The following is a 24,140-nucleotide window of genomic DNA, read 5'->3' on the forward strand; positions in this document are numbered from 1 at the left end:
CTAAATCGCTTCGTCTGTAAGTTTTTTTGTCTAACGAAAACATCAACAACTTTAACAGTCTCTTTAAAGACATTCTTACTACCAATAAAATGGTAAATTTCATGCCAAATTAAAAAAAAAATATATAGTAGAAATTGATAGCATATACTTACATATCATCATCGTAGGTGCCTTTGTCCAAATTCGACAAGTAAGATTATGATGCATATGATAGATTAGTTAGCTTTAGGTTTAGATTCAGACCAATTTGCTTGAAATAGTTTGTTCAAACTTTCTAGCTCAGCTCCCATTGTTGATTCTCTGAATGTGCTATTATCAACCAGTGAAACTTGTATATAATTAAAGATTTGAGTGAGGTATATTTCCCATTTATTATGTGTCAAGTGTCATATATGATGCTGAAACTGTGAAACACCAAAAGAAATGGCATATTGCCGTGTGCATTGAATTGTTATTACGCATTAGTTGAATTTGCGACCATATACAGACTGGGCTCAAGTTGGATATAGAGGCGGATGCCCTTGGCGCTTGGGTTTTGATTTTGCCACCAAATTCAACTACAGACCACAGTCATGCTCAAGGTGGTTAGGTCGTCATAGATTTTGGCATAACTATGGGTAGGACCTAGCATCCCCTATCTTGTAATGCAGTTTCTTTGTTTTTGTTATTTTCTCGATTACTTTTATCAAACCACAAGGTCGAACCGTGATCTAATACTACTTGTCATTTATATGAAAAGACTAGGTTCTACCGTGTGGAATATGTTAATCAATGCATAACAATGAATAATTTAAAAATAAATTAAAGGTCTTACTTCTGTTTGGTATTTATAAAAAATCACTTCAAAAATATATATGGTAGGAGTTGAGATTAACAGAGTAGATTAATCTAAAGTATTTTCCACGGAAAAAAAAATTAATTTTCCACGAATAATCTTTGATTATTGGGTTTAAGATCTTTTACATTGCCTAGGACATTCTCTTCTAGATAATGTTTAAAATCAATATAATAAGGGAATTAAGTACAAATGATAAACCTACCTTAACCTGACCCAAAATGTGTGTCAAAGGCCGTACGTCCATATTAAGTCTCGATTTAAAAACATCATCCGATCGTATAAGAAGACGGTGGAAAGTACTAATCTTTTTGCAACTTGTTAATATATTAATTTTTTTGTATTCGATTTCTTTTTGTTAGTTTTCTTCTCTTGAACAAGCGGGAACTTGAGCAATTGGTCCAATCAAGGTAGAAGAAACGGTGGCGTGAAGGATCTCGAAACACACATCTATTTTATTTTTCTGAATCAGAAGAAAAAGAGAATTTAATTTGCAAATCACAGTTAATATGTTTGCAAAATGTTGCAGCTACCCCTGTCCCACTTGCACTGCCAACTCGTTCGCAACGATTTTCTTTATTTTTACACCTTTCATGGCCATATTAAGTATGTATCTTATGATTAGTAAGCTTGCTATAATTGTCAATATTTGACGTTCACAATAAATAGTAATTGAAAGTACGAATTACGAAACCTTATTTTCTTAACGTTTTGATTTCTTTGGTTCTTAAAAAAAAACAAACTGGATAGCTATTCTGAAATTAATTTAAAGTTCTTACCACCATGATGCCCAGAATACATAAAGATTTGGATAATTTGAAACTTTTGTGAAGTAAAGCAAAGAAGTTGGATGAAAGGTTTTGATCGCTTGAAGCATTATCCCTGAACTCGATTAAGCACTAAACTTGATTTCGTTGTTTCGCTATGTCGTATTCATTTTGGTGTTTGTTTATGATATTTAGTTATTTACGATATGGACAAGAAAATTGTTGTAAGCATAAATTAATATCAAAATCTAAACTAATCCCAAAAACTTTATATATCCAATATTTTTATCACATAAAAGATCAACATGGTTTTAGAATTCAACTTTTCCTATCCCATGATAAATTTCCAGTGCTATACTACCATGGTTACATAATTGTGGGAAACGTGGATTATAGTTCTTTTTATGTTTGAACATGGCTTTTGGATTACATTTATTGCAAGCATAAAAATATTTTTTTTGACAAAAACAAGGATAAAAAATATAACAACTAGAATCTTTAAAAATTATGTGGATAAAAATGTATGATTTAATGCTTTAAAACCACTTGAGTATACAAAAAAAAAATCTGTTTAAATGTTGGTATATTCTTTAAGAGGTCACTTGGAACCCAAACGAAACATATCGCGACTCTCGTTATGTAAAAGGACATGCAACTTGTTGCCAAAAAAAAAAGGACGTGCAACTTGTTATCTTCTCTAATCTATATATTGTTTTATTATTATTAAAATTAATCTTATATTTATCAATTGGAAAGAAGCATAAAGAAAGGAGGTGAAGATCAACAAGTTGCAACTTGCATTCCTTTTTTATTGTCCAGAATAAACAGCTTGGCTTGTTGTGTTACCACTTGCGATTTTTTTTTATTTCATTTTATGTCAGTAACATGTTCATATCTATGCTATATATCAAATGCGTATATGTGTGGATAGATTTGTTCATTTTAATTTTACCCTTCAATCTTCCATTATAAAAAAACATCAGCCATTTCCACTTAAATTTATTTTCTAACAAGCAATTTTTGATTTTGAAGAAATTTAACTTTTCTTGTTTGCAAAAGAAATTTAACTATTTGTTGCACACGTTGTTTGTTTTTAATTTAAAAAACTTAAATATCAATCCTTTTTTAATTATCGTGGAATCATAAGAAATATAAAAGTTGTAGGAACGATTTAAAATCCTCGAGGAAAGGAAGACTTTATATATCATGCCTAGGTTTAAAGTTTTCTTTGTTGACAAAAAAAAAGGTTTAAAGTTTTCTTTAGTCATCGAATTTTCTCAAAAGATGTTTATACATACATAAGTTTGACAAATGTTATGAGCTATATATCCGAGTCGACTACGCATTGTAATCTTCAGTATATACTTACTGAATGGGGTGGTGAAAGTCCGAATAGGTTCTTTACGGATATAAAGTACAAAACTAAGTAAATGATAATAAGATTATGATGCATATGATAGATTAATTTACTAATGTATTTTTTTCACACAATAAGCCGGCAAAAACATAGATCACACGACGGCTTAAAAACAACAAAACGGCGTCGGATCTAACCAAACTACTCGACCAAACCCTCATCGCATGGACGTCTTCTTCATCACCTCCGCCGCAGAATTTTCAGCTATTTTAGCAAGTGACTGGAGATTGCATCGTACTATAACGTCCACAAAGTCGCATGTCTCTTCCTTCGTGTTCCCTTGAGGCACATCAACGACGTAGGACTCAACAACGACGGTCCCGGAGATCGGAGAAGGGTGAAGAGTCGTGACAGATCGGTAGTTAGATAACCTATGGTCCCCACCGACGACGCTGAAGCTGATGACGTGACGCTCATCATCAAGAATGTCAAGACGCTCGGTAGAGCTCCCGGCGGGTAGGCCAGAGACGACGTGGACTTGACGTAGGCTACCAACGTTACCACCGTCTCCGCCTATAACGCTGCAGCTTTTGAGGAAGTGTTTGTAAGCTTGCGGGTTGTCGAAGCGTCTGACGACGGACCATACTGTGGTTATTGGAGCGGAGATCTCTTGGATAACAGCTGAGCAACACTGGTTAGGACCAACCTCGTGCGTGTGGAAACGAGCGGCGGTTGTGTCGCGTGAGAGAGAAGGGAAACGTTTTTGAAAAGAAGCGATCATCATCGGAATCTGGACGGAGTCTCCGTTTGATACGGCGGAAGAAGGGCGGTGAACGGCTAGCATGTTGATATGAGATATGTTGACGGTCAATGTTCTTGTTTTAATACAATCTTGATGGATCTTTGATATGGTTCTTTAGGGTTAAGACAAGATGGAGGATTCAAGAGGAAGATGTTAAGAGAGGAGAAGATGTGATGTGAGTATATAAAATGAAGAGCAAAATAACCTTTACAGCGACTTGCTAAAAGTTGGGTTGTGCCCTATGGATCTGAGAGAGAGAGACTTTTTAATGCAGAGTTCATGTGATGAGTGGTGATAACGTAAACAAAAACATAGCAAGTTGCTCTTAGTGAATTTACGGATATGCCCCTGGCTATCCATAATTCTCGTTTAGTGTATTACTAGTACAGCTCCCGTGCTATGCACGGGTGTTAATTATTTATATATACATATATATTCTAAGTATAATATGTGTAAACTCAACAATGAAAAAATATATTTTGAAACGTTAGAGCAGCATTAACGCAAGGGAGAGGGAGAGTGGGTTTTAATTTTTTTTTTTATTATTATTTTTATGTTTTGTCAGATTTTTTAAAAAAAAAAAAAAATTAAAAATTGACCAATCGCGGGCCGCCACGTATCAGTGGGGCCCGCGAAAAGTGATAGAACCTTACAAACTCACCTCTTACGGAAGAGGTAGAAGAGGCAGGTTTTAATTTATAGTGGGGCCCACATGATTTTAAACTATTTTTTTTTTGAAGAGTCAGCCTTAGGAGGCAGGGATATTAATGCTCTTATAAGGTAAAAATTTGAGGTTTATATCTTACAATAGTCAGATATAAAACATTGAATTTACAATACTGGTAGCTTTACAAAATCATGGAAAAATTTAGTACATATGAAAAACAAATTAAGGAAAGGGTTAATAAGGTGAATATACAAATTTTTCATAAGTACAATTAAAATACCAACCTTTGTTTTGTAGATAATTGAAGTTAGTATCTTTTGTAGTGTTTACCTTATTTGCCTATAAATGCTTTTATTTTCTTTCATTGCATCCTTTACAGTTCTTCATTGTTGTGCTATACTTGCTTCAACATTTTTGTTTCTAAAACAATCTACAAATTTAGTTACAGTATTTTATAAGAACAATAAAGCAAAAATTTATATATTGATCAAAGTAAACAAACAAAAAACACATGAATAAAAAAAGAAAGAAAAACCAACCTGATCAGATTAGGTTTTTACCTAGACAGTAGATGAGTCTTCTTGGTTTCCCCTCACCTGAGTTACTTAAGCTCCATTTGTTGCCTTCTAATTATCCTCACATTTTTCTTCTTGTGGCACGTCTTAAATTTTTTAATTATTGTACGTGTGTTTTAAGATGAATCTCTATCACCACCACACAAAATAAGCATTTCTAGTAAATCTAGAATTGATATAATCAACTTTGAAAATATTCAAATTATTGACCTGTTTTGTTTACGCTTATCTTTCTCATCCAGTGCTGTAACTTTTTCCTATATCTATAAAAGAAAAAGAGGAAAAAACAATATAGCAGATTAGAAGAGATAAATGTTTATGAAAAAGAAATTCGATGTGATGCAAATTAGGAATTGAGCATGAAGAGTTTAAGTGTTTTTAGAGTTACTAACCTGGACTTTAACGTACAACCAACATTTTTTTTTTGCAAAATTACAACAGCCAACTCGGAGTATGCTTACATTTCGCCAGAAATTATGTTGATGGATACAGAACTGTAGATTTAATACTGTGGATTCGTCGGCAGAAGTTTGCTTAAAAATTGAAATTTCATTGCATTCTAGGAGAGTTAGAAGCTGTTAAATTATTTACGTTATAGACACTGTGATTCTATTTAGAAAAAAAAGATTAACGGTTCCAAAAATGGTGAGATCATGGATTTAGTGTGAGAAATTTTAGGGATTTTTTATTTTATCAAAATTTAATATTAATCAGTTAAAAATAAACCTGTTTTTTGCTTTAATATTTTAAAATTAAATTTTAAAAATATATCCTATGTGTCAAAATCTGATTGCTCATGTGACTTGTAATTTAGTATATAAAGGATTAATAATTTAATAAACAGCATTTTAAAAGTCTTTACATATATCAATGAATTTATAGTTTTCTTACATTTTTTACCACAAATCTGGACGAAATGATGCAATTTTTGAATTTTTGATACTTGTCTTGAAAATTTTGAATAGTTAAATCTAAATGGTGATATATCTAAATTCGTGAAAATTGAATTTGGTTTTGAATATAATAACCCTATAAATAACTAGTTTTTAAAAGTTCAGTTCGGTTGAATATTAATATATTAAATGTAAAGTGTTACAGATTAATTAACGTACAGTTTAAGGTTGAGTATAAAAATATATCAATTTTAGTTTTCTTTTGTGTGGATATACAATTACACACAATGAACATTTAAACTTTAGTACTCTGAATCATATTACTACGCTTCCAACACGCTTCTAGGTAGTTAAATGTAATAGTATTTAATTATATTTGATTATCTTGATGAACGAGTAGATGGAACAAGTTTGTCTGATAAAATTAAATCCTTGCATTGCGTTGATTAACATATACAGTATGGAATATACAAAGCATCTGCCTCTCGTCCATTTCACGTCACGAGAAAGAGATGCGCTTTCAGATACATTTCATATGTCATGTGATGCACCAAATAGGGAGAGAGATCGTCAAAGTGTGTTTGCTAAATGAAGATGATTGAGATGTGGCAAGAGCAACTTTTCAGTAATCATATCATATATGTCATATGGTTAATGTGACCATGATGTATCAGATGTTTTTTTTTACTTTGTGCATAAGCCTAAAAAACTAATGCAATTAAGTACGAGAGGTTCTAATAGGTAACTTCAATCCCAGATCATTTCACCAAGAATTGAGGCTAACACACTTTTTTGAAACACACTTTTTTTTGAAATACTATTGAGAAACACACAATAACTAAAATCAATAATGTAAATACCTTGGAAACTTAATATATGTGAAATCATAATACTGAGATTTTATACAAAACATTCCAAAGAATACGGCAAGAAAATGAGCTTGCCTAAGAAAAAATGGACTCCTTGAAACGTGATTAAGGCGTTTTTATAACTTTTTGTGGTCAAGTTGACCTTAATAAAAATATCTTTGACTATTTCTTTACTTAAATACAAAACATTTTAAAGAACACGCAAGATCAGGGAGAAGAGCATGTCGTTTCATTAATTAGACGGTGAACGTTGTGCTGTTTTGAGTTGTTCCGTGGTACAAGTATAGTCTTTCATAGGGGTGGGCAAAAAAATCGAACCAAACCGATCGAACCGAACTGACTGAACCGAAACCGATTCGAACCAAACCAAAGTCCATTTCAAATCATTCAGTTGAAGATTTTCCCAACCCGAACGGTTCAGTTCAGTTCAGTTTAAACCGAACCGAACCGATAAACCGAAATGTTTTTATAGTTATTTAAATTAAAAATATTAGTAATATCAAGATATTAAAATCCTAAATTAAAAATGTTCCCTGCTGCGTCTCTTTTCTGCGTCTCCTACTCTCCTTCCTGCATATTTTTCCTTTTGGTGGTGTCAATTCTAATAACTTCAAATTCTCTCAAAGACGTGTTCTGTTTTCAATTTTAGTTAGTGAAAAGAACAATATGGAATCATCATGGGTGTAGAGTTATAGTAAAAATATAGATAAATACTCGTATAGTATTTGATGATTTGTTGCAAGTTTTTTTTATGATATCACATGAAAGATGATTCATTCGAGGCTTTTTTAATTATTAATGCTATAAGAGACGACAATATTGTTTTTTTTTTCTTTTTATTTAGTTAATTTTCGTTTGATTGAATTCTTATAAAGTTATAAACTATATTTGTAACTTTTTAAAAGGTTTTTATTTTGGTTTTATATTAAATTTAATTTACATACTTAATTTTTTATTATGACCAACGCGATTATTTCATGACAACCATACATTTAAAAGATTTCTTGTACAATAAATAAACTAAGAAAAATCTGATGAAACCGAACCGAACTAAACCGAAATACAAACCGAACCGAATATAAACCGAACCGAACATAACCGAACCAAAATCGATCCAAACCAAATTTACTATGGTTTACTTCAGCTGAAAAAATTCTAGAACCAAACTAACCAAACCGAACCGAACTCGAACCGAACCGATAAAATAACCGAAGTGCCCACCCCTAGTCTTTCATCATACGCGTCAAAGTAGAACGCCAAAGCGAGCTAGCATCTTCTCTATCTCTCCGGGCGGATTATTACAGAAGAGAGATGGATCAGATAATGAACAAGGTGGGCTCTTATTGGTTAGGACAAAAGGCAAACAAAGAGTTCAACTCCGTCGGTGACGACTTTAATGTATCCTTCCCTTTCTCTGTCTCTTTCTTTGCTTTTAATATAGTTTCAGTTTATTATTACATAATCGAAAACTCTGTTGTGTGTTTAATTGAAAGTTCACTGCTTTATCGTTACTCGTATCTTAACTGAAAACCCTTGTAGAAGAAGATTGGTTAAATATATATATGTTTACACTTGGTCTTGAATCCCATTTTAGCACTTGTTGTTACAGTTTTGTACTTATTGGGTAACATATCTTGAATAAAGTTCATTACTTTTGGTCTCTATTTCTCTAACTACACAAAGTGTCCTGAGTTTGATCATTCTTTCTTGCAGTCATTGTCTAGCAGTATTGAAGGAGGTACCAAGTGGTTGGTCAACAAACTCAAAGGTTTGTTTTTTTTAACTTCTTCCAGTTCTGAACACAGTATGTAGTTCAGAACTGAGTACTATTATGTGACTCCCCTTCACTCCTTGTAGTATATGTCAAAGTAGCATTGCTTATAAATTGTTTATTATTGACAATTTGTCTTGTTCTGAAATAGGAAAAATGCAGAAGCCATTACCTGAGCTGCTAAAGGAATTTGGTTTACCGGTTGGGATCTTTCCACAGGACGCCACAAACTACGAGTTCAACGAAGAGACGGGCAAGTTGACTGTCTTCATCCCTGAGACCTGCGAGGTTGGGTACAGGGATTCATCGGTCCTGCGGTTTTCGACAACGGTGACGGGTTACCTGGAGAAAGGGAAGCTAGCTGAAGTGGAAGGCTTGAAAACAAAGTTGATGATTTGGGTGAAAGTTACTTGTATCTCAGCAGACCCATCAAAGGTGTATTTCACGGCAGGGATGAAGAAAAGCAGGAGCAGAGATGCTTATGAGGTTATACGGTGTGGTGTTAGTGTTGATAAATTCTAACTTATGGTACCAATTAATAATAAAACGAATGTTACCAAGTTAGTTTTTTTATGTATGCTTTTAGCACCTTGTGTTAAACTAAACCTGGTGAAGCAAACCTTTTACTTATTAATGTGTAAGAATGTTGGTACTTGAATTGTGTTGCAGTAAGCAGAGATCAATCACAAATATTTTACTTTAGATCGCTCATGGTACATTTTAACAAAACACATAACAAGTAGAGAAGGAAATAGGTACTGTGAGTAGAGGTCAGAGTTTAGTGTTGGTCGTATGAAAGAAGAGTTTGAAAGCTTCATAAGTTTTGGTAGAATTGTAAATATCCTCAAGTGATAATACCAATGTTCACAAAGTCGTTAGACAGTAATTAGACACTTTATAGGAGGTTATTGATTAGATGAATCTAAACCATTTTTTTTTATAAAATTATTCACAAAAAATCGTTTCGTTTAAGTTTGATTTGCTGACTATTAGACCAATTTTTAGAACACTGAATAATATCAACATAGACTCACTGATACCAACATGAAGTACATGTCAATAGCAAGATGCAAAAAAAAAACAGAACATAGATTTATTGAAACAGAGAAAACATAAAACAGTTCTAAGCAGCTTGTTGAGCAGAAAGCCTCTTCCTAGCCTCCTCAATAATGGTAAGCTTATTAATACCTTTACCCTTTGGAAGAGAAACCCATGGCTTAGTTCCTTTCCCAAGCGTGAACATAGAATGTGGATGGTCTCGAAGCTTCCCTTGTGTTTCTCACGGTTCTTGATCACACCAACACGCCCTCTGTTCCTCCCTCCAGTCACCATCACAACTTTTCCAACATCAGACTTGATAAACTCCACAACCTTGTTCTCCTCGAGGTCTAGCTTGATGGTGTCGTTGGGTTTGATGAGCGGGTCAGGGTAACGGATGGGGTGCGACCATCGTATGTGTTCAGGTAAGGGATTCCCTTCTGACAAAACTGGATGGTTCTCACTTTGCACAGCTTGAACTACACAATAGTTAAACAAGGAAACATGTTATAGGTTAACTGTAATCAAGTAAATGAACATACAAGAGATCCAAACATCTGCTTCCTCGTCCCTGATGGAGTGAAGACGGAAGCGTCCCTTGGTGTCATAGAGAAGACGGAAGTTCTCATTTGTCTTTGGGATAGACACAACATCCCTGAAACCAGCAGGGTATGTATTGGGCCGAAAATTAGATTTCTTTTACTTGGGAAAGAAACCTGGGTCCATCTAAATTATTGAAATGGATTGTGTTCATATCTCAATATATTCTCATTTGTAAGGTACTAAAATTTAACATAATAAATAGTAAAAAATAAAAGAAAAATGTTTATTGACTACGCGAAGTATCAACCATCACATGGCTAACCATATAAACTAAAATAATGTATACATTTACACGAAATATATATTATACATGATTACATCCCTCAACTTAATGTGTTATGTAGTTAATATCACGAGTTTAATTTTATTTATCCAAAACTTGATGTGGATATCATATGGTGCTGGGTTTGCGGGTTATCCCGCCCTGACCTGTCCCGTCCGCCGTGGATCGAATCATTTTTTTGATTCAAAAACTCAACCCGCATAAGCCACATACAAATTTTTTTCTACCCGCACCCGCCCCGGCAAAGCCCGTGGGTAATCCGTCAAACCCGTGGGTAATATAATTATATTAAAAATAATTGTTATATAGTTAAAAATAATTATTTTTAAAAAATATATATTAAAATAATATATTCATAATTCAAATTATATAAATATTTATTATATTTTATATAGTTTTCCAAAAAAAAAAAAAATTTTATTTATTTTTAAAATAAATTTGCGTGTTAACGGATACCTGCGATTCAATTTCGGCTGACATGTATCTGCCCCGATTAAAATAATCTCGATTCGCACCCGCGATTAAAAATTTTAAAATTGTTCGAACCGCATCCGCCTCGCGGCGGGTCAAACGAGATGGGGCCCACGGGCAATTATTAATATTCCCAGCACTAATGTCAGATGTCGTTTAAATCTCCCGCTTTTATCATTTAAAATTTGATGTACCTGACGATAAATTTAACTAAATATGAAAGTTATAAAAGATATTATATAATTTTGGTTTTTTAATTATTTTAATATGTTTTGTTATTAACTCTTAATAAAAAATTTGTAATAGTTTGATTAATTGTGTGATATATACTTATTTGTTCAATTTTTTATTATAAAACTTACTTCATCTCTTTTTTTTTGTCACCAAACAAACAGACTCATCATTGACTCTGTGAACCAAACTGGTAGCTCTGCATCCATGTGAACGATGAAAGATGATTTTTTTATGGCACTCCGTGCTAGACTATCCGCCTTTTGATTCTCCGTCCGGGGTACATGAATGATCTCTGAGCTGAGGAAACATGTCTTCCACATCTTTATATCTTCCAGATAACTCTCAAACATCGACCATTCTTCTGGTTCCAAAATCATTTTCACCAATTGAGAACAATCCGTAGCAAATGTGACCTGATATTGATATAGACATCGGCCATATTAACGCTTCCGTCTCCGAGTGGAGGGGTGAAAGACTTGCCCGAATATTCCTTGCACCAAAAAAATCATCAAATCCCTCAAGAATACTATACCAACCATGGCCTGAATAATGATCTTTATCTTTCCACAAACCATCTATAAAGCACCAGCGACCTACCCTCCTCGGACAGTGCCTAACCTCAACTTGTTGTGATGCCTGCTGAATATTTTTCACCTGAGCCTCAGCGCAAAGTTTTGATTCGATCTTCGCAAGATTAAATGTATCTCGTGGGTTCATATCCAAATTACTAAAAATTTTGTTATTCCGACTTTCCCAAATGTACCATAATATCCACGCAAAATGATGATCTTTCATCTCCAGGATAACCCTCTAGAAAAGATGATCCAAATTTGTGAAGAGAGAACTAGTAGGGAAAAGATATGGGTTTGACGGTGTCTTTGACAACGTCCAAACTTGACGCGCAGGAGGACATTCAAAAAATACATAATTTATTGACTCATCATCAGCTCCACATCGAGCACAACATATATCTTCTTGTATTCCTCTCGCTTGCAAATTATTCTTCACAGCTATACACCTTGATATCATTTGCCATAGAAAATACTTTATTTTCGGAGAGCATCTCACCTTCCAATAAAACGTTTTTAAAAAATAAAATTTTAAACAAAAATTAATGAGTTATTTTATTTATATTTCATAAACAAAAATTACATCTGTTTAAAAATGTATCAAATAAGTATATATCACACAATTAATAAAACGGATTACAGAAATTTTATTAAAATTTCATAAGAAAACAGATGAAAATCATTAAAAACAAAATTACATAATATCTTATATAAATTTTATATTTAACATAAATAAAATAAATATAATTATATATTTTTAAATAAACTAAAATAAAATTTTTTAAAACACTACTTATCAAAAGATGTTAAAACATGTTGATTTTGTAAATTAGATTTTGTTAAAAATAATATTACTCTTTTAAAACATGGATCAAAATATTATTTTGTTAAATTACGATCGGGTCAATTATATTTTAATTGATGAAACGAGATATTTTAACATTCTCTAACATTTACATTAGTTTTTAGATGAACGAAATTAAACTTGTGATGTGAACTACATTAAATCATTAAATTGAGGGATGTTGTCATCCATAACATATATTTCACGTAGTTGGATATACATTAGTTTAGTTTGTATGACTAGCTATATGATAGTCAATAATTCATGTAGTCAGCAATCATTTTTCCAAAAATAAACTCTCATCCCATGTTCTCCCTCTAATCTCATTTTTATTTTTCATTTTCCATAGATTTGATACAAGATTTGGTTTCCAACAAAATTTACAATCCTTACATATTATCTGAGTAAAAATTCTTGTTACGCGCTTATAAAAACAAAAGCAAAAAATGAAGACAAAACCAAAATAAAAGTAAAATTAAATTATTTCTACTGTCTTGTTTATGATAAAATAACGTTTTATTTATTAACATGCATAACATTTTTTTTTTTGCTAACCGAGTATTCTGGTCCCATCGTGGTGGTCCAGACTAGAGATCGAAGTGAGCATGGACCCAAATGTCACCAGGTGGCTCACCGTAAATGGTCTTCGGTTTCGGATGTTGCAGTTCATATGTAAATTTCACAGTGCATAACATATTTTAGTCAACTGAATTAAATTTAGGGTTACGGTTTTAGTGATAACTTATTTATATGAACATAACAGTACCTTATATTACAATATTAATATTTAAAAGAATTATAATTACTGGAAGTTTGCGTGATACATCCTAATTAAGTTATTTTGAAGTTACAAGGAATTATTGTGAGAAAGTATATGTTATCCGCGCCTTGCCTTTAATGTCATAACTATATAATTAAAAAACTGATAAGAGTTGACCAAAAACAGAAGAGAAAAAACAAATTTAATAAGATAATTCAAATGTGAGTTTGTACATCATATTTCTGGTCAGAGATAAAAGAAAAAGGTGAATTAATATGGCAGTCAATGAATTGATTAGTTGTTGACTCCGATTGATTATATATATACCGATCCATATCGATTGAGAAATAGAAGTAGAACTTAACCATGGATACACGTCAAATGATCGTTATATTTTCTTCTTTGGTTCTCACGCAAATGACCCTAGGAAACATTGATGTTAGATTTTACGACTTCTACTTTGTTTTCCATTTCTTAGTATTTGATTTTATAAGAATTTTTATTTGCATCAATTTTACAGGAGTTTGATTGTGTTGATATATACAAACAACCCGCTTTTCAACATCCATTGTTGAAACACCACAAGATTCCGGTATGATAGTGACCTTGATTTAATCTTTTTTTAACACTACCTTGATTTAATCAAATATGAAATAAATTAGTGTAGACAATTTAGAAATATTTTGACCTATATTTTTCTCTTAATTTATCTTGTTAACTTTTTTTGCTATGTTTCAGGAAAAATTCACTTCAAATGAAAGTTTTGATAGAAAAAGTAAATATAAAACAACTGATCAAAGTTGTCCAAAAGGAACCGTGGCAATCTTAAGACAAAGAAGTGAAACTGAGAGTCTTCATCTCGACACAGACGATCATTTCGGCCACCATGTATATCCTTCTTTTTCTGCCTGTTTTATAGTTTATATTCATCCCTTATTAAAAAATAATAATATTTAGTGTGTTATGAAACATGCAAGACGTGACTTCTATATGTGATATATAATATATTATTGTACAGTTTGCGGTAATGGACACATATCCGGATGCGAGCATCTATCGAGGAGCACAAGCTGATATAAGTATCCATAACCTAACTTTACAAAATAATCAATTAAGTAGAAGTCAAATTTGGTTAGAGAATGGACCTCCTGGAGAACTCAACAGCATACAAGTTGGCTGGGCGGTACGTCTTTATAAACCTCATACATAATACACATGTAATGGAATCAATACGGCACACATCTCATCACATAGTTTACGTAGGTGCATCCAAGATTGTACGGAGACAGTGCCACACGATTTACTATTTATTGGACTGTGAGTAAACTAATACTTTTTCTTAATTATGCTTGTAGATATATAACCATACTTTTTTTCTTTTTTACATAATAATATTGTTAATATATTGTATGAATTTGTCTTTCATTTATCAGGCTGATGGCTATAAAACCACTGGATGCTATAATACAAATTGTCCTGGTTTTATTATTGTAACTCGAAATCCCTCGATTGGAAACATTTTTAAACTATCCTCCGTGTATGGTGGTGATAAAACAGTTATTTTCACACCACACGTTTATCAGGTAAACATTTATTTACAATATTCTATATGCATGTTATTTAACATTAGTTTTGGGAATGGGGAGTATATATTATATAGTTTCTATCAAATATTTCTTAACAAGGCCAGTTTTCAAAAAAAAAGAAGAAAATTCTTAACTGTTTTCTTCTTTGCTTCAATATTTATGTAGGACGTCTTTACTCCAGGCTGGGCACTGAAAGTAGATGACGAAATGATTGGATATTGGCCCGGAGAGCTATTTACACACTTGAAAAATGGAGCTTCTCGGGTGCGTTTTGGAGGAAACACATATATATCTCCAGATGGGATTAGTCCTCCAATGGGAAATGGTCATTTTCCGCTTAAAGACTATCAAAGGAGTTCGAGTTTTCTTCATGTGAAGCTTACGAATCATAGGTATCAGACAATCGAAGCTAAAACAATATTAAGGAATGCAGATTCTAGGTGTTTTAGACTAATGGACCGGCGTTACACCAAGGAGAACGGAAAGTCCTTTTCTTATGGAGGAGCAGGTGGCAGATGCGGTATTTGATGATTTTATATATCTACTGACCAAGACTATCAAATTTACAAAAGAAATACGAACTATTTTCAATACTACAAATCATTTTATTGTTACTAAATCACATTTATGTTTCATGTTTTAAATGAGAGAGTATCAATACAAAACAAACACGAGAATATTTAAGTTTTCCCTTTGTCCAGAAACACTGCACTTATACATATATATTAATATTATCCCGTCATCAAACCAGAATCAATCACAAAACCACAAAGTACAAAGTTTATATTTACAATCTATGTCAATACTCCTTTGGTTTGTTCCCAGTTCCCTTCTTGATTACAGAAGAACCAAGCTTTAGTCTCGTTCTTTCACACAAAGTTTTGACATTTAAACATCATTAAAGCTGCTAAGACATAGAACAGAGGATAAGCTACTACAAACACATGGCAATGTTTCTCAAGGAAGAACTAAACAACTTGGTGATAAAAAAAATTAGAATTCTTTTACTCGGAGAAAGAAATCTGGGTCCATCTAAATTAATGAAATGAATTATGTTCATATAAATGTATATTCTCATTTGTAAAGTGACAAAACTAACACAATAAATAGTAAAAAAACTCTCATCCTCATGTTTTCTCTCTACTTTCCATAGGTTTGAGTAAAAGTACTTATTACGTCAAAACAAAAACAAAAGAAAATGAAGACTAAACACAAAAAAAAAACGTAGATAGTATGATAGGAATAAGAATGAAAGTAACAAAAAAAGTAAAATAATAGATAACTTGTTCCTTATTATTCCATCCCGGATTTGATAGAAATAGTTTTATTCTGTGCTTCCTTGAACTAAAAGGAATGAGAAGAAACATTAAAGAAAAATATTATTTATAAATAGTATCAAATCTAATAAATGAATAAGACTTGACCATTCCATTCATTCTTTTGATCTGGACCTTAAACTAGTGTTATCCATTTACTGATAATTACGGAAACGGATAAGAGGTGACCAAAAAATATTTCAACAAATCTAGTAAGAAAATCTAAATATGAGTTTGTAGTACATCACACTTCTGGTAAGAGATAAAAGGCGAATTAATATGGGGATCAATGAATTGATTAGTTGTTCACTCCGATTGATTATATATAACGATCAATATCGATGGAGAAACAGAAGTAAAATTTAACAATGGATACACGCCAAATGCTCGTTATATTTTCTTATGTGGTTCTCACGCATATGACCCTAGGAAATATTGATGTTAGAGTTTACGACTTCTACTTTGTTTTCCATTTCTTAGTATTTGATCTTTAATTTAATTTTTTATTTTTTTTGTATTCATCAATTTTACAGGAGTTTGATTGTGTTGTCATATACAAACAACCCGCTTTTCAACATCCATTATTGAAACACCACAAGATTCCGGTATGATAGTGACATTGCTTTAATTAAATATGAAATAAATTGGACAAATTAGAAATATTTGACCTATATTTTTCTCTAAATTAATCTTGTATCTTCTGTTATGTTTCAGGAAAAATTCACTTCAAATGAAAGTTTTGATAGAAAAAATAAATATAAAACAAATGATCAAAGTTGTCCAAAAGGAACCTTGACAATCTTAAGACAAAGAAGTGAAACTGAGAACCTTCATCTAGACACAATCTATCAATTTGGCCACCATGTATATCCTTCTTTTCCTGTTTTATAGTATATATTCATCCCTTTTTTTAAAAATGAGTATATATTCCGATCTGGGACTATGAAAGGAGTTCGAGTTTTCCTCATGTGAAACTTACGAATGATAAGTATCAGAGCATCGAAGCTGAAACACTAATGGGGGTTGCAGATTCTAAGTGTTTTAAACTAATGAGTCGGGATTACACCAATGAGACTGGAAAGTCCTTTTCTTTTGGAGGACCAGGTGGAAGATGCGGTTTTTGATTATTTTATATATGTTCTGACCAAGACTATCAAATTTACAAAAGAAATATGAACTGTTTTCGATACTATAAGTCACTTTTATGTTTCTTGTTTTAAATGAGAGTCAGTACAAAACAAACATGAGAATATTGAAGTTACAGATATAATTGCACTTAAAAGAAGAAGAAGCATCACAAATGAAACATAAATAACAAAAAAAAGAAATGGACAAAACAATCTTATTTAGTTTTCCCTTTGTCTAGAAAATAATCTGCACTAACTGTATATTAAGTATTAACGTTATGCAGTCATCAAATCAGAATCAAAAAAAAAAAAAAAACAAAGTATAAAGTTTAAATTTACAATTTTATGTTGCTGCTCCTTTGTATTGTTCACATTTCCTATCAAAACTTCTTGATTACAAAAGAACCAAGCTTAAGTTTCCCATTGGAATGTTCCGGTACAGATATGAAACGACACTGAAGCATAATAATATTTTTGGTGTCAAAGGAAATGATATTTAGAAACTGATTTTTTTAAAAAAAATTGGTCAAGAATGACATTGGCTTTTGCAGAATGTAAAACCATATAAAACTTAAACACGAAAATGTAGATTTATGACTATATTCCTCTCTGGGAAATTAAATAAAATATAAAACTACACGAAAAATATATAAACAAAACAACCAAACATTAAAAATCAATAAATTAACAAAATGGTCAAAACTGAAAATTTAAAATCCAAAAATATAAATTAGTCTTCTATCAATTTTATGTATTTAAAAGAACAATTTTAAGCTATAGTATTCAAAAGTTAAAGCTATAACTATTTAAAAGTTGAGGCTACAAAATATTGAAAATGTTCACACGAAATTTATAACCATCAATCATAATATGCAAAATCCCTATTTTAATTTATTAATTTTATAAATGTCAAGAAATCCTGAAATGATTAGAAATGGAAATAAATATAAAAAACGTAAACTAACAAAAAAATTTTTTTGCTATCCATACAAAATATTTGGAACTCCTACATAAAAATAACTAAAATATTTTTGTCTTTTAAATCCAGTTTTCAAAGAATTAATTAAAAATATATTAAAAATAAAAAATGAAGTTGAGGGTATATGACATGAGAAATTTCACACATAACTTAAAAATAAAATTATGCCAAATCAGCATTTGATTTTATTAAATTTTCCAAAAATATTTATTTCAAAATAAATAAAAAAGTACTATCAAACAAGGTAAACTAAAAAAAAGAAATTAATATAAAATAAGAAAGAATAACAAACTAGAAATCTTTAAAAGAAATTAAATTGATTTATATACTAAATATTTGGAAAAGGAACATAAAATATGTCTTAAAATGCAAGATTTTATATAATGCAAGACTTTGAAAGAATATCACTATATGGACTTAAATTATCTAACAATCAACTTTACATGTTTGCTAACTCATTGCAAATTAACATTAAAATAGTTTAACAAAACATAAATAGTATGTCCATAAATTTTCTTATATGATAGGTGATACAAGAATCACATCTTTAAAAAATCAATAAAAATATTAAATTATCAAAATTAAAAATTAAAATATATAAAAAATAGAAAGTAATTAATGTCTTCAGAAATGTAAAATCTAAAGAATCATATTTATACAATTAAAATACAAATAAAAATAAGAAACTAAGCTAACAAAGGAAACATATATCCTTCTAAAACTTTAACTTAACTCTTTGGAAATTTAATATCAAACATAAATTCTTTGAAAAAATGTATCCTACAGTATGTCTAAATATACAAATTATATATATCAAAATAAAATAATTAATTAATATCGAAATAGCTAACCTAATAACAAATTAAAAGAAAATTGCAAGACTCACAATAGTCACTACAATTATTTAGTGATGACATTCAACCATCTTAATGCTCCAACTATGTTTCAGAGTTTGATGGACTCGGTATTTAAACTTTATATGCGTCACTTTGATGCATAACTCATCACCATAAACATGTGAACCATCTAAAATGCGACTTTGAAATGATGAGACAGAATGTTTGTATGCTAAGAGAAGTAAGTATCCTTTTGCTACGGAGAGTGTAGAGTATTGAGGGCATTATGTTTATTCTGAGGAGTATCCACATACTCAATGAAAGTTAAAGCAATTGCTTAATGGCATATATAATTATATTATTCTCAAGGACTACATGGATTTGATATCATATTTCTCTGAAAATTCAACACAAAAATGTTTAACTAACAAAAAAAAAAGGAACATACATTATGTCTTATAAAACTGTAAAAAGTTCCAAAGATTTTGACAACCTAAAAGCCATAATTCTTGACAAACTTATTTGTAATAGTTAGGGATAGAAAATGTCCACTTAGGGATAGTTACCTGGTTTTTAAATAAATATGAAAAGTTGAAAGATATATAATAACTAAAAGATTGATGTTCAGTCGTATAAAATGTCAAAGCATTCTTATTAAATTATAATTTTACGCAAATATAATATTTCTAAAACGTGTTGGAAAATTTAGTATTTTTATAAATTAGTTATTAGTTAAGAAAATATCTCACATTTCCAGTAACTTCTATAAGAAATCATGTTTGAAAATGCTATCTCTTTTCAAACTCTAAAATACTATTTTAGCATTGTTTTCACAATTATCATACTGAGAGATACATTTAGAAAAGGAAGTAAAATGATGACTTCGTAATTCAAAACATATTATGAAAATATAAATACAATATTTGATGAAGTGTAAGCTCTGACAAACATAATTCAATCACAATTTTTTTTTTTGCTAAACTTTCCACCACAATTTTCAAAATTTGTGCTTTGCATAATGCCGAATGCAAAATCAGGTTAGGTTCTTAAAATTTATGTATTTGATTGTCATTCAGTCAAACAATAAAATGATAAAGACCAGTAGAAAAACAGAAAGCATAGTTAAAGTTAGAAAAAGTATAATTCAAAAACATAATTTTTTATTTATTTAAATAATTATTTATTATATATATATATATAACAAAGGTATATAGGTCTCTTGTTTTGGAACTCTCTTTCTTGTTTTGGAGCTCTCTTTATAACTATGGGAGGTTTTTTCTCTGTTCCCTTGTCAGGTGATCAAGTATCCAAAGATGTTTCTCACGTTTCGTGCTTCAAACCGAACTACATTAATAGTCTCGAGGAGAAACTCGCAGCTATGCAGAGAGACATGGAAGAGCTCAAGGCAAGACAAACTGACGTGTTGAGAAGGGTCGAGAGCGAAGAGGAAACCAGAAGTACGCAACGGACTGCAGAAGTCAAGGTATGGCTTAAAAACGTTGATAACATCAGTAGGCAAGTCAGTTATCTGATTAACAATAGCGCTGCCGAACTTCAAAAGCTGTCTCGTAGTGGGTTATGTTCCAAGAACTTAAGATCCAACTGTGGTTACGGGGACAGGGTGGCTTTGATGTCGAAGAAGCTCAACGATCTCAAATCTGAAAGTGTTACTAAAACGGCTGAAAAGGAGAACGTTACTCTGGACGCTAGCGCTATAGAGGAGCTGCAACACTTGGAACGACCAGACAGCTTAAAGAGAGACATCTCCTCAGGCTCCGCTTTGAAGAAACTGTTTAGCGCTCATGGGTTGGCGTATCGCATCGAAGAGTTATGTATTAGAGATCTTCAGAGAGACGAAGCACATCTAGTTTTGCCGACAACGATGGAGCAGCTCCGTAAGATTGGTGTAGAAAGGTGTCCAGCACTGAGAAAGCTTCCACTTAGTTCTGGGAGTTGCGTTGGTGGTGATGAACTTATCATCAGTTACAGTGATGATCTATGGTTGGAGAGAGTTCAGTGGGAAGATAAAGCCACTGAAGAACGTTTCTTGCTCTGCTGTGAAAAGGTATTTAACTTTTCCATAACTAACAAAGTTCCTTTAGTCTTTTTTTTTGGTATCCTCAGACTAAAAGTTTGTGGTCTTCTTTGCTTGTGTTAGGTCATCATGCCCTACTAGCCAAGAGACCTGTGAAGCAAGGCGGTGCAAGTGTTCTTTAATATCCTTTTCTGCTTACTCTGTCGATTGCTTAGACTTCTTATCTCAAAATGTAAGTGTTTGTATTGTGGAGACTTGATTGTAATGTATTTTGATAAGAAATTGTTAGACGATAATTAGGCGCTTTAGAACACTGAATGATACCTTAAAGGTCCAATATAAAATAGGTCATAGACTCACTGAGACCAATAGAAAGTCGGTAAAACAAAGGCCTACAAGTCTAAGACTAAGGAACTCAGTAGCAAGAAGCAAAAAAAAAAAAAAACAGAACATAAGTTTTCACTTTGCACAGCTTGAACTACACAATAGTTAAACAAGGAAACATGTTATAGGTTAACTGTAATCAAGTAAATGAACATACAAGAGATCCAAACATCTGCTTCCTCGTCCCTGATGGAGTGAAGACGGAAGCGTCCCTTGGTGTCATAGAGAAGACGGAAGTTCTCATTTGTCTTTGGGATAGACACAACATCCCTGAAACCAGCAGGGTATGTATTGGGCCGAATATTAGATTTCTTTTACTTGGGAAAGAAACCTGGGTCCATCTAAATTATTGAAATGGATTGTGTTCATATCTCAATATATTCTCATTTGTAAGGTACTAAAATTTAACATAATAAATAGTAAAAAATAAAGGAAAAATGGTTATTGACTACGCGAAGTATCAATCATCACATGGCTAACCATATAAACTAAAATAATGTATACATTTACACGAAATATATATTATACATGATTACATCCCTCAACTTAATGTGTTATGTAGTTAATATCACGAGTTTAATTTTATTTATCCAAAACTTGATGTGGATATCATATAGTGCTCGGTTTGCGGGTTATTCCGCCCTGACCTGCCTCGTCCGCCATGGATAGAATCATTTTTTTGATTCAAAAACTCAACCCGCATAACCCACATACAAATTTTTTTCTACCCGCATCCGCCCCGCCAAAGCCCGCGGGTAATCCGTCAAACCCGTGGATAATATAATTATATTAAAAATAATTGTTATATAGTTAAAAATAATTATTTTTAAAAAAATATATATTAAAATAATATATTCATAATTTAAATTATATAAATATTTATAATATTTTATATATTTTTCCAAAAAAAATTTAAATTTATTTATTTTTTAAATAAATTTGCGTGTTAACGGATACCCGCGACTCAATTTCGGCTGACATGTATCCGTTCCGATTAAAATAATCTCGACCCGCACCCGCGATTAACAATTTTAAAATTGTTCGAACCGCATCCGCCTCGCGGCGGGTCAAACGAAATGGGGCCCACGGGCAATTATTAATATTCCCAGCACTAATGTCAGATGTCGTTTAAATCTCCCGCTTTTATCATTTAAAATATGATGTACCTGACGGTAAATTTAACTAAATATGAAAGTTATACAAGATTTTATTTAATTTTGGTTTTTTAATTATTTTAATATGTTTTGTTATTAACTCTTAATAAAAAACTTGTAATCATTTGATAAATTGTGTGATATATACTTATATGTTCAATTTTTTATTATAAAACTAACTTCATATCTTTTTTTTTGTCACCAAACAAACAGACTCATGCTGACTCTGTGAACCAAACTGGTAGCTCTGCATCCATGTGAACGACGAAAGATGATTTTTTTATGGCACTCCGTGGTAGACTATCTGCCTTTTGATTCTCTGTCCGGGGTACATGAATGATCTCTGAGCTGAGGAAACATGTCTTCTACATCTTTATATCTTCCAGATAACTCTCAAACACCGACCATTCTTCTGGTTCCAAAATCATTTTCACCAATTGAGAACAATCCGTAGCAAATGTGACCTGATATTGATGTAGACATTGCCCATATTAACGCTTCCGTCTCCGAGTGGAGGGGTGAAAGACTTGCCCGAATATTCCTTGCACCAAAAAACCCATCAAATCCCTTAAGAATACTATACCAACCATGGTCTGAATAATGATCTTTATCTTTCCACAAACCATCTATAAAGCACCAACCCAAAGTTTTGATTCGGTCTTCGCAAGATTAAGTGTATCTCGTGGGTTCATATCCAAATTACTAAAAAATTTATTATTCCGACCTTCCCAAATGTACCATAATATCCACGCAAAATGATGATCTTCCATCTCCAGGATAACCCTCTAGAAAAGATGATCCAAATTTGTGAAGAGAGAACTAGTAGGGAAAAGATATGGGTTTGACGGTGTCTTTGACAACGCCCAAACTTGATGCGCAGGAGGACATTAATAAAATACATGATTTATTGACTCCTCATCAGCTCCACATCGAACACAACATATATCTTCTTGTATTCCTCTCGCTTGCAAATTCTTCTTCACAGCCATACACCCTGATCTCATTTGCCATAGAAAATACTTTATTTTCGGAGAGCATCTCACTATCCAATAAAACGCTTTTAAAAAATAAAATTTTAAACAAAAATTAACAAAATTAATGAATTATTTTATTTATATTTTCATAAACAAAAATTGCATCTGTTTAAAAATGTATTAAATAATTATATATCATACAATTAATAAAATGGATTCCAGAATATTTTTAAAATTTCATAAGAAAAGAGATGAAAATCATTAAAAACAAAATTACATAATATCTTATATAAATTTTATATTTAACATAAATAAAATAAATATAATTATATATTTTTAAATACACTAAAATAAAAATGTTAAAACACTACTTATCAAAAGATGTTAAAACATGTTGATTTTGTAAATTAG

At 31.7% G+C, this 24,140-nt stretch overlaps 3 protein-coding genes and 1 pseudogene across 3 annotated transcripts; 2 read left to right on the forward strand and 2 right to left on the reverse strand.

The window, feature by feature from the left end:
- Positions 1-3,025: 3,025 nt before the first annotated feature.
- On the reverse strand, positions 3,026-4,076 carry LOC106410560 (abscisic acid receptor PYL4). Its single transcript, XM_013851077.3, has one exon. It carries the CDS (start codon positions 3,801-3,803, stop codon positions 3,177-3,179), a length of 627 nt encoding a protein of 208 aa, XP_013706531.2. The 5' UTR covers positions 3,804-4,076; the 3' UTR covers positions 3,026-3,176.
- A 3,919-nt stretch (positions 4,077-7,995) lies between these two features.
- Positions 7,996-9,238, forward strand: LOC106454642 (uncharacterized protein At5g01610-like). Its single transcript, XM_013896751.3, has 3 exons — positions 7,996-8,163; positions 8,479-8,533; positions 8,688-9,238. Exons 1-3 carry the CDS (start codon positions 8,077-8,079, stop codon positions 9,056-9,058), a joined length of 513 nt encoding a protein of 170 aa, XP_013752205.2. The 5' UTR covers positions 7,996-8,076; the 3' UTR covers positions 9,059-9,238.
- A 312-nt stretch (positions 9,239-9,550) lies between these two features.
- LOC106453407 lies at positions 9,551-10,203 on the reverse strand (annotated as a pseudogene).
- A 3,203-nt stretch (positions 10,204-13,406) lies between these two features.
- On the forward strand, positions 13,407-19,183 carry LOC106454641. The gene is made up of 7 exons (XM_013896750.3): positions 13,407-13,776; positions 13,847-13,930; positions 14,077-14,226; positions 14,357-14,521; positions 14,602-14,655; positions 14,772-14,921; positions 15,090-19,183. Exons 1-7 carry the CDS (start codon positions 13,705-13,707, stop codon positions 15,450-15,452), a joined length of 1,038 nt encoding a protein of 345 aa, XP_013752204.2. The 5' UTR covers positions 13,407-13,704; the 3' UTR covers positions 15,453-19,183.
- The last annotated feature ends 4,957 nt before the right edge of the window (positions 19,184-24,140 follow it).

Source organism: Brassica napus, chromosome A5 (genome assembly GCF_020379485.1).
Source record: "Brassica napus cultivar Da-Ae chromosome A5, Da-Ae, whole genome shotgun sequence".
NCBI classification, from domain to species: domain Eukaryota; kingdom Viridiplantae; phylum Streptophyta; class Magnoliopsida; order Brassicales; family Brassicaceae; genus Brassica; species Brassica napus.

What these genes read in the sequence shown, in the direction of transcription:
- LOC106410560 (XM_013851077.3), bottom strand. Translation starts at nt 3,803, where the DNA reads ATGCTAGCCGTTCACCGCCCTTCTTCCGCCGTATCAAACGGAGACTCC.
- LOC106454641 (XM_013896750.3), top strand. Translation starts at nt 13,705, where the DNA reads ATGGATACACGTCAAATGATCGTTATATTTTCTTCTTTGGTTCTCACG. An exon ending in GCATACAAGTTGGCTGGGCG is followed by an intron (nt 14,522 to 14,601) that starts GTACGTCTTTAT and finishes TAGTTTACGTAG; the next exon opens with GTGCATCCAAGATTGTACGG. An exon ending in GATTTACTATTTATTGGACT is followed by an intron (nt 14,656 to 14,771) that starts GTGAGTAAACTA and finishes TTCATTTATCAG; the next exon opens with GCTGATGGCTATAAAACCAC.
- LOC106454642 (XM_013896751.3), top strand. Translation starts at nt 8,077, where the DNA reads ATGGATCAGATAATGAACAAGGTGGGCTCTTATTGGTTAGGACAAAAG. An exon ending in CCGTCGGTGACGACTTTAAT is followed by an intron (nt 8,164 to 8,478) that starts GTATCCTTCCCT and finishes TCTTTCTTGCAG; the next exon opens with TCATTGTCTAGCAGTATTGA. An exon ending in GTTGGTCAACAAACTCAAAG is followed by an intron (nt 8,534 to 8,687) that starts GTTTGTTTTTTT and finishes GTTCTGAAATAG; the next exon opens with GAAAAATGCAGAAGCCATTA.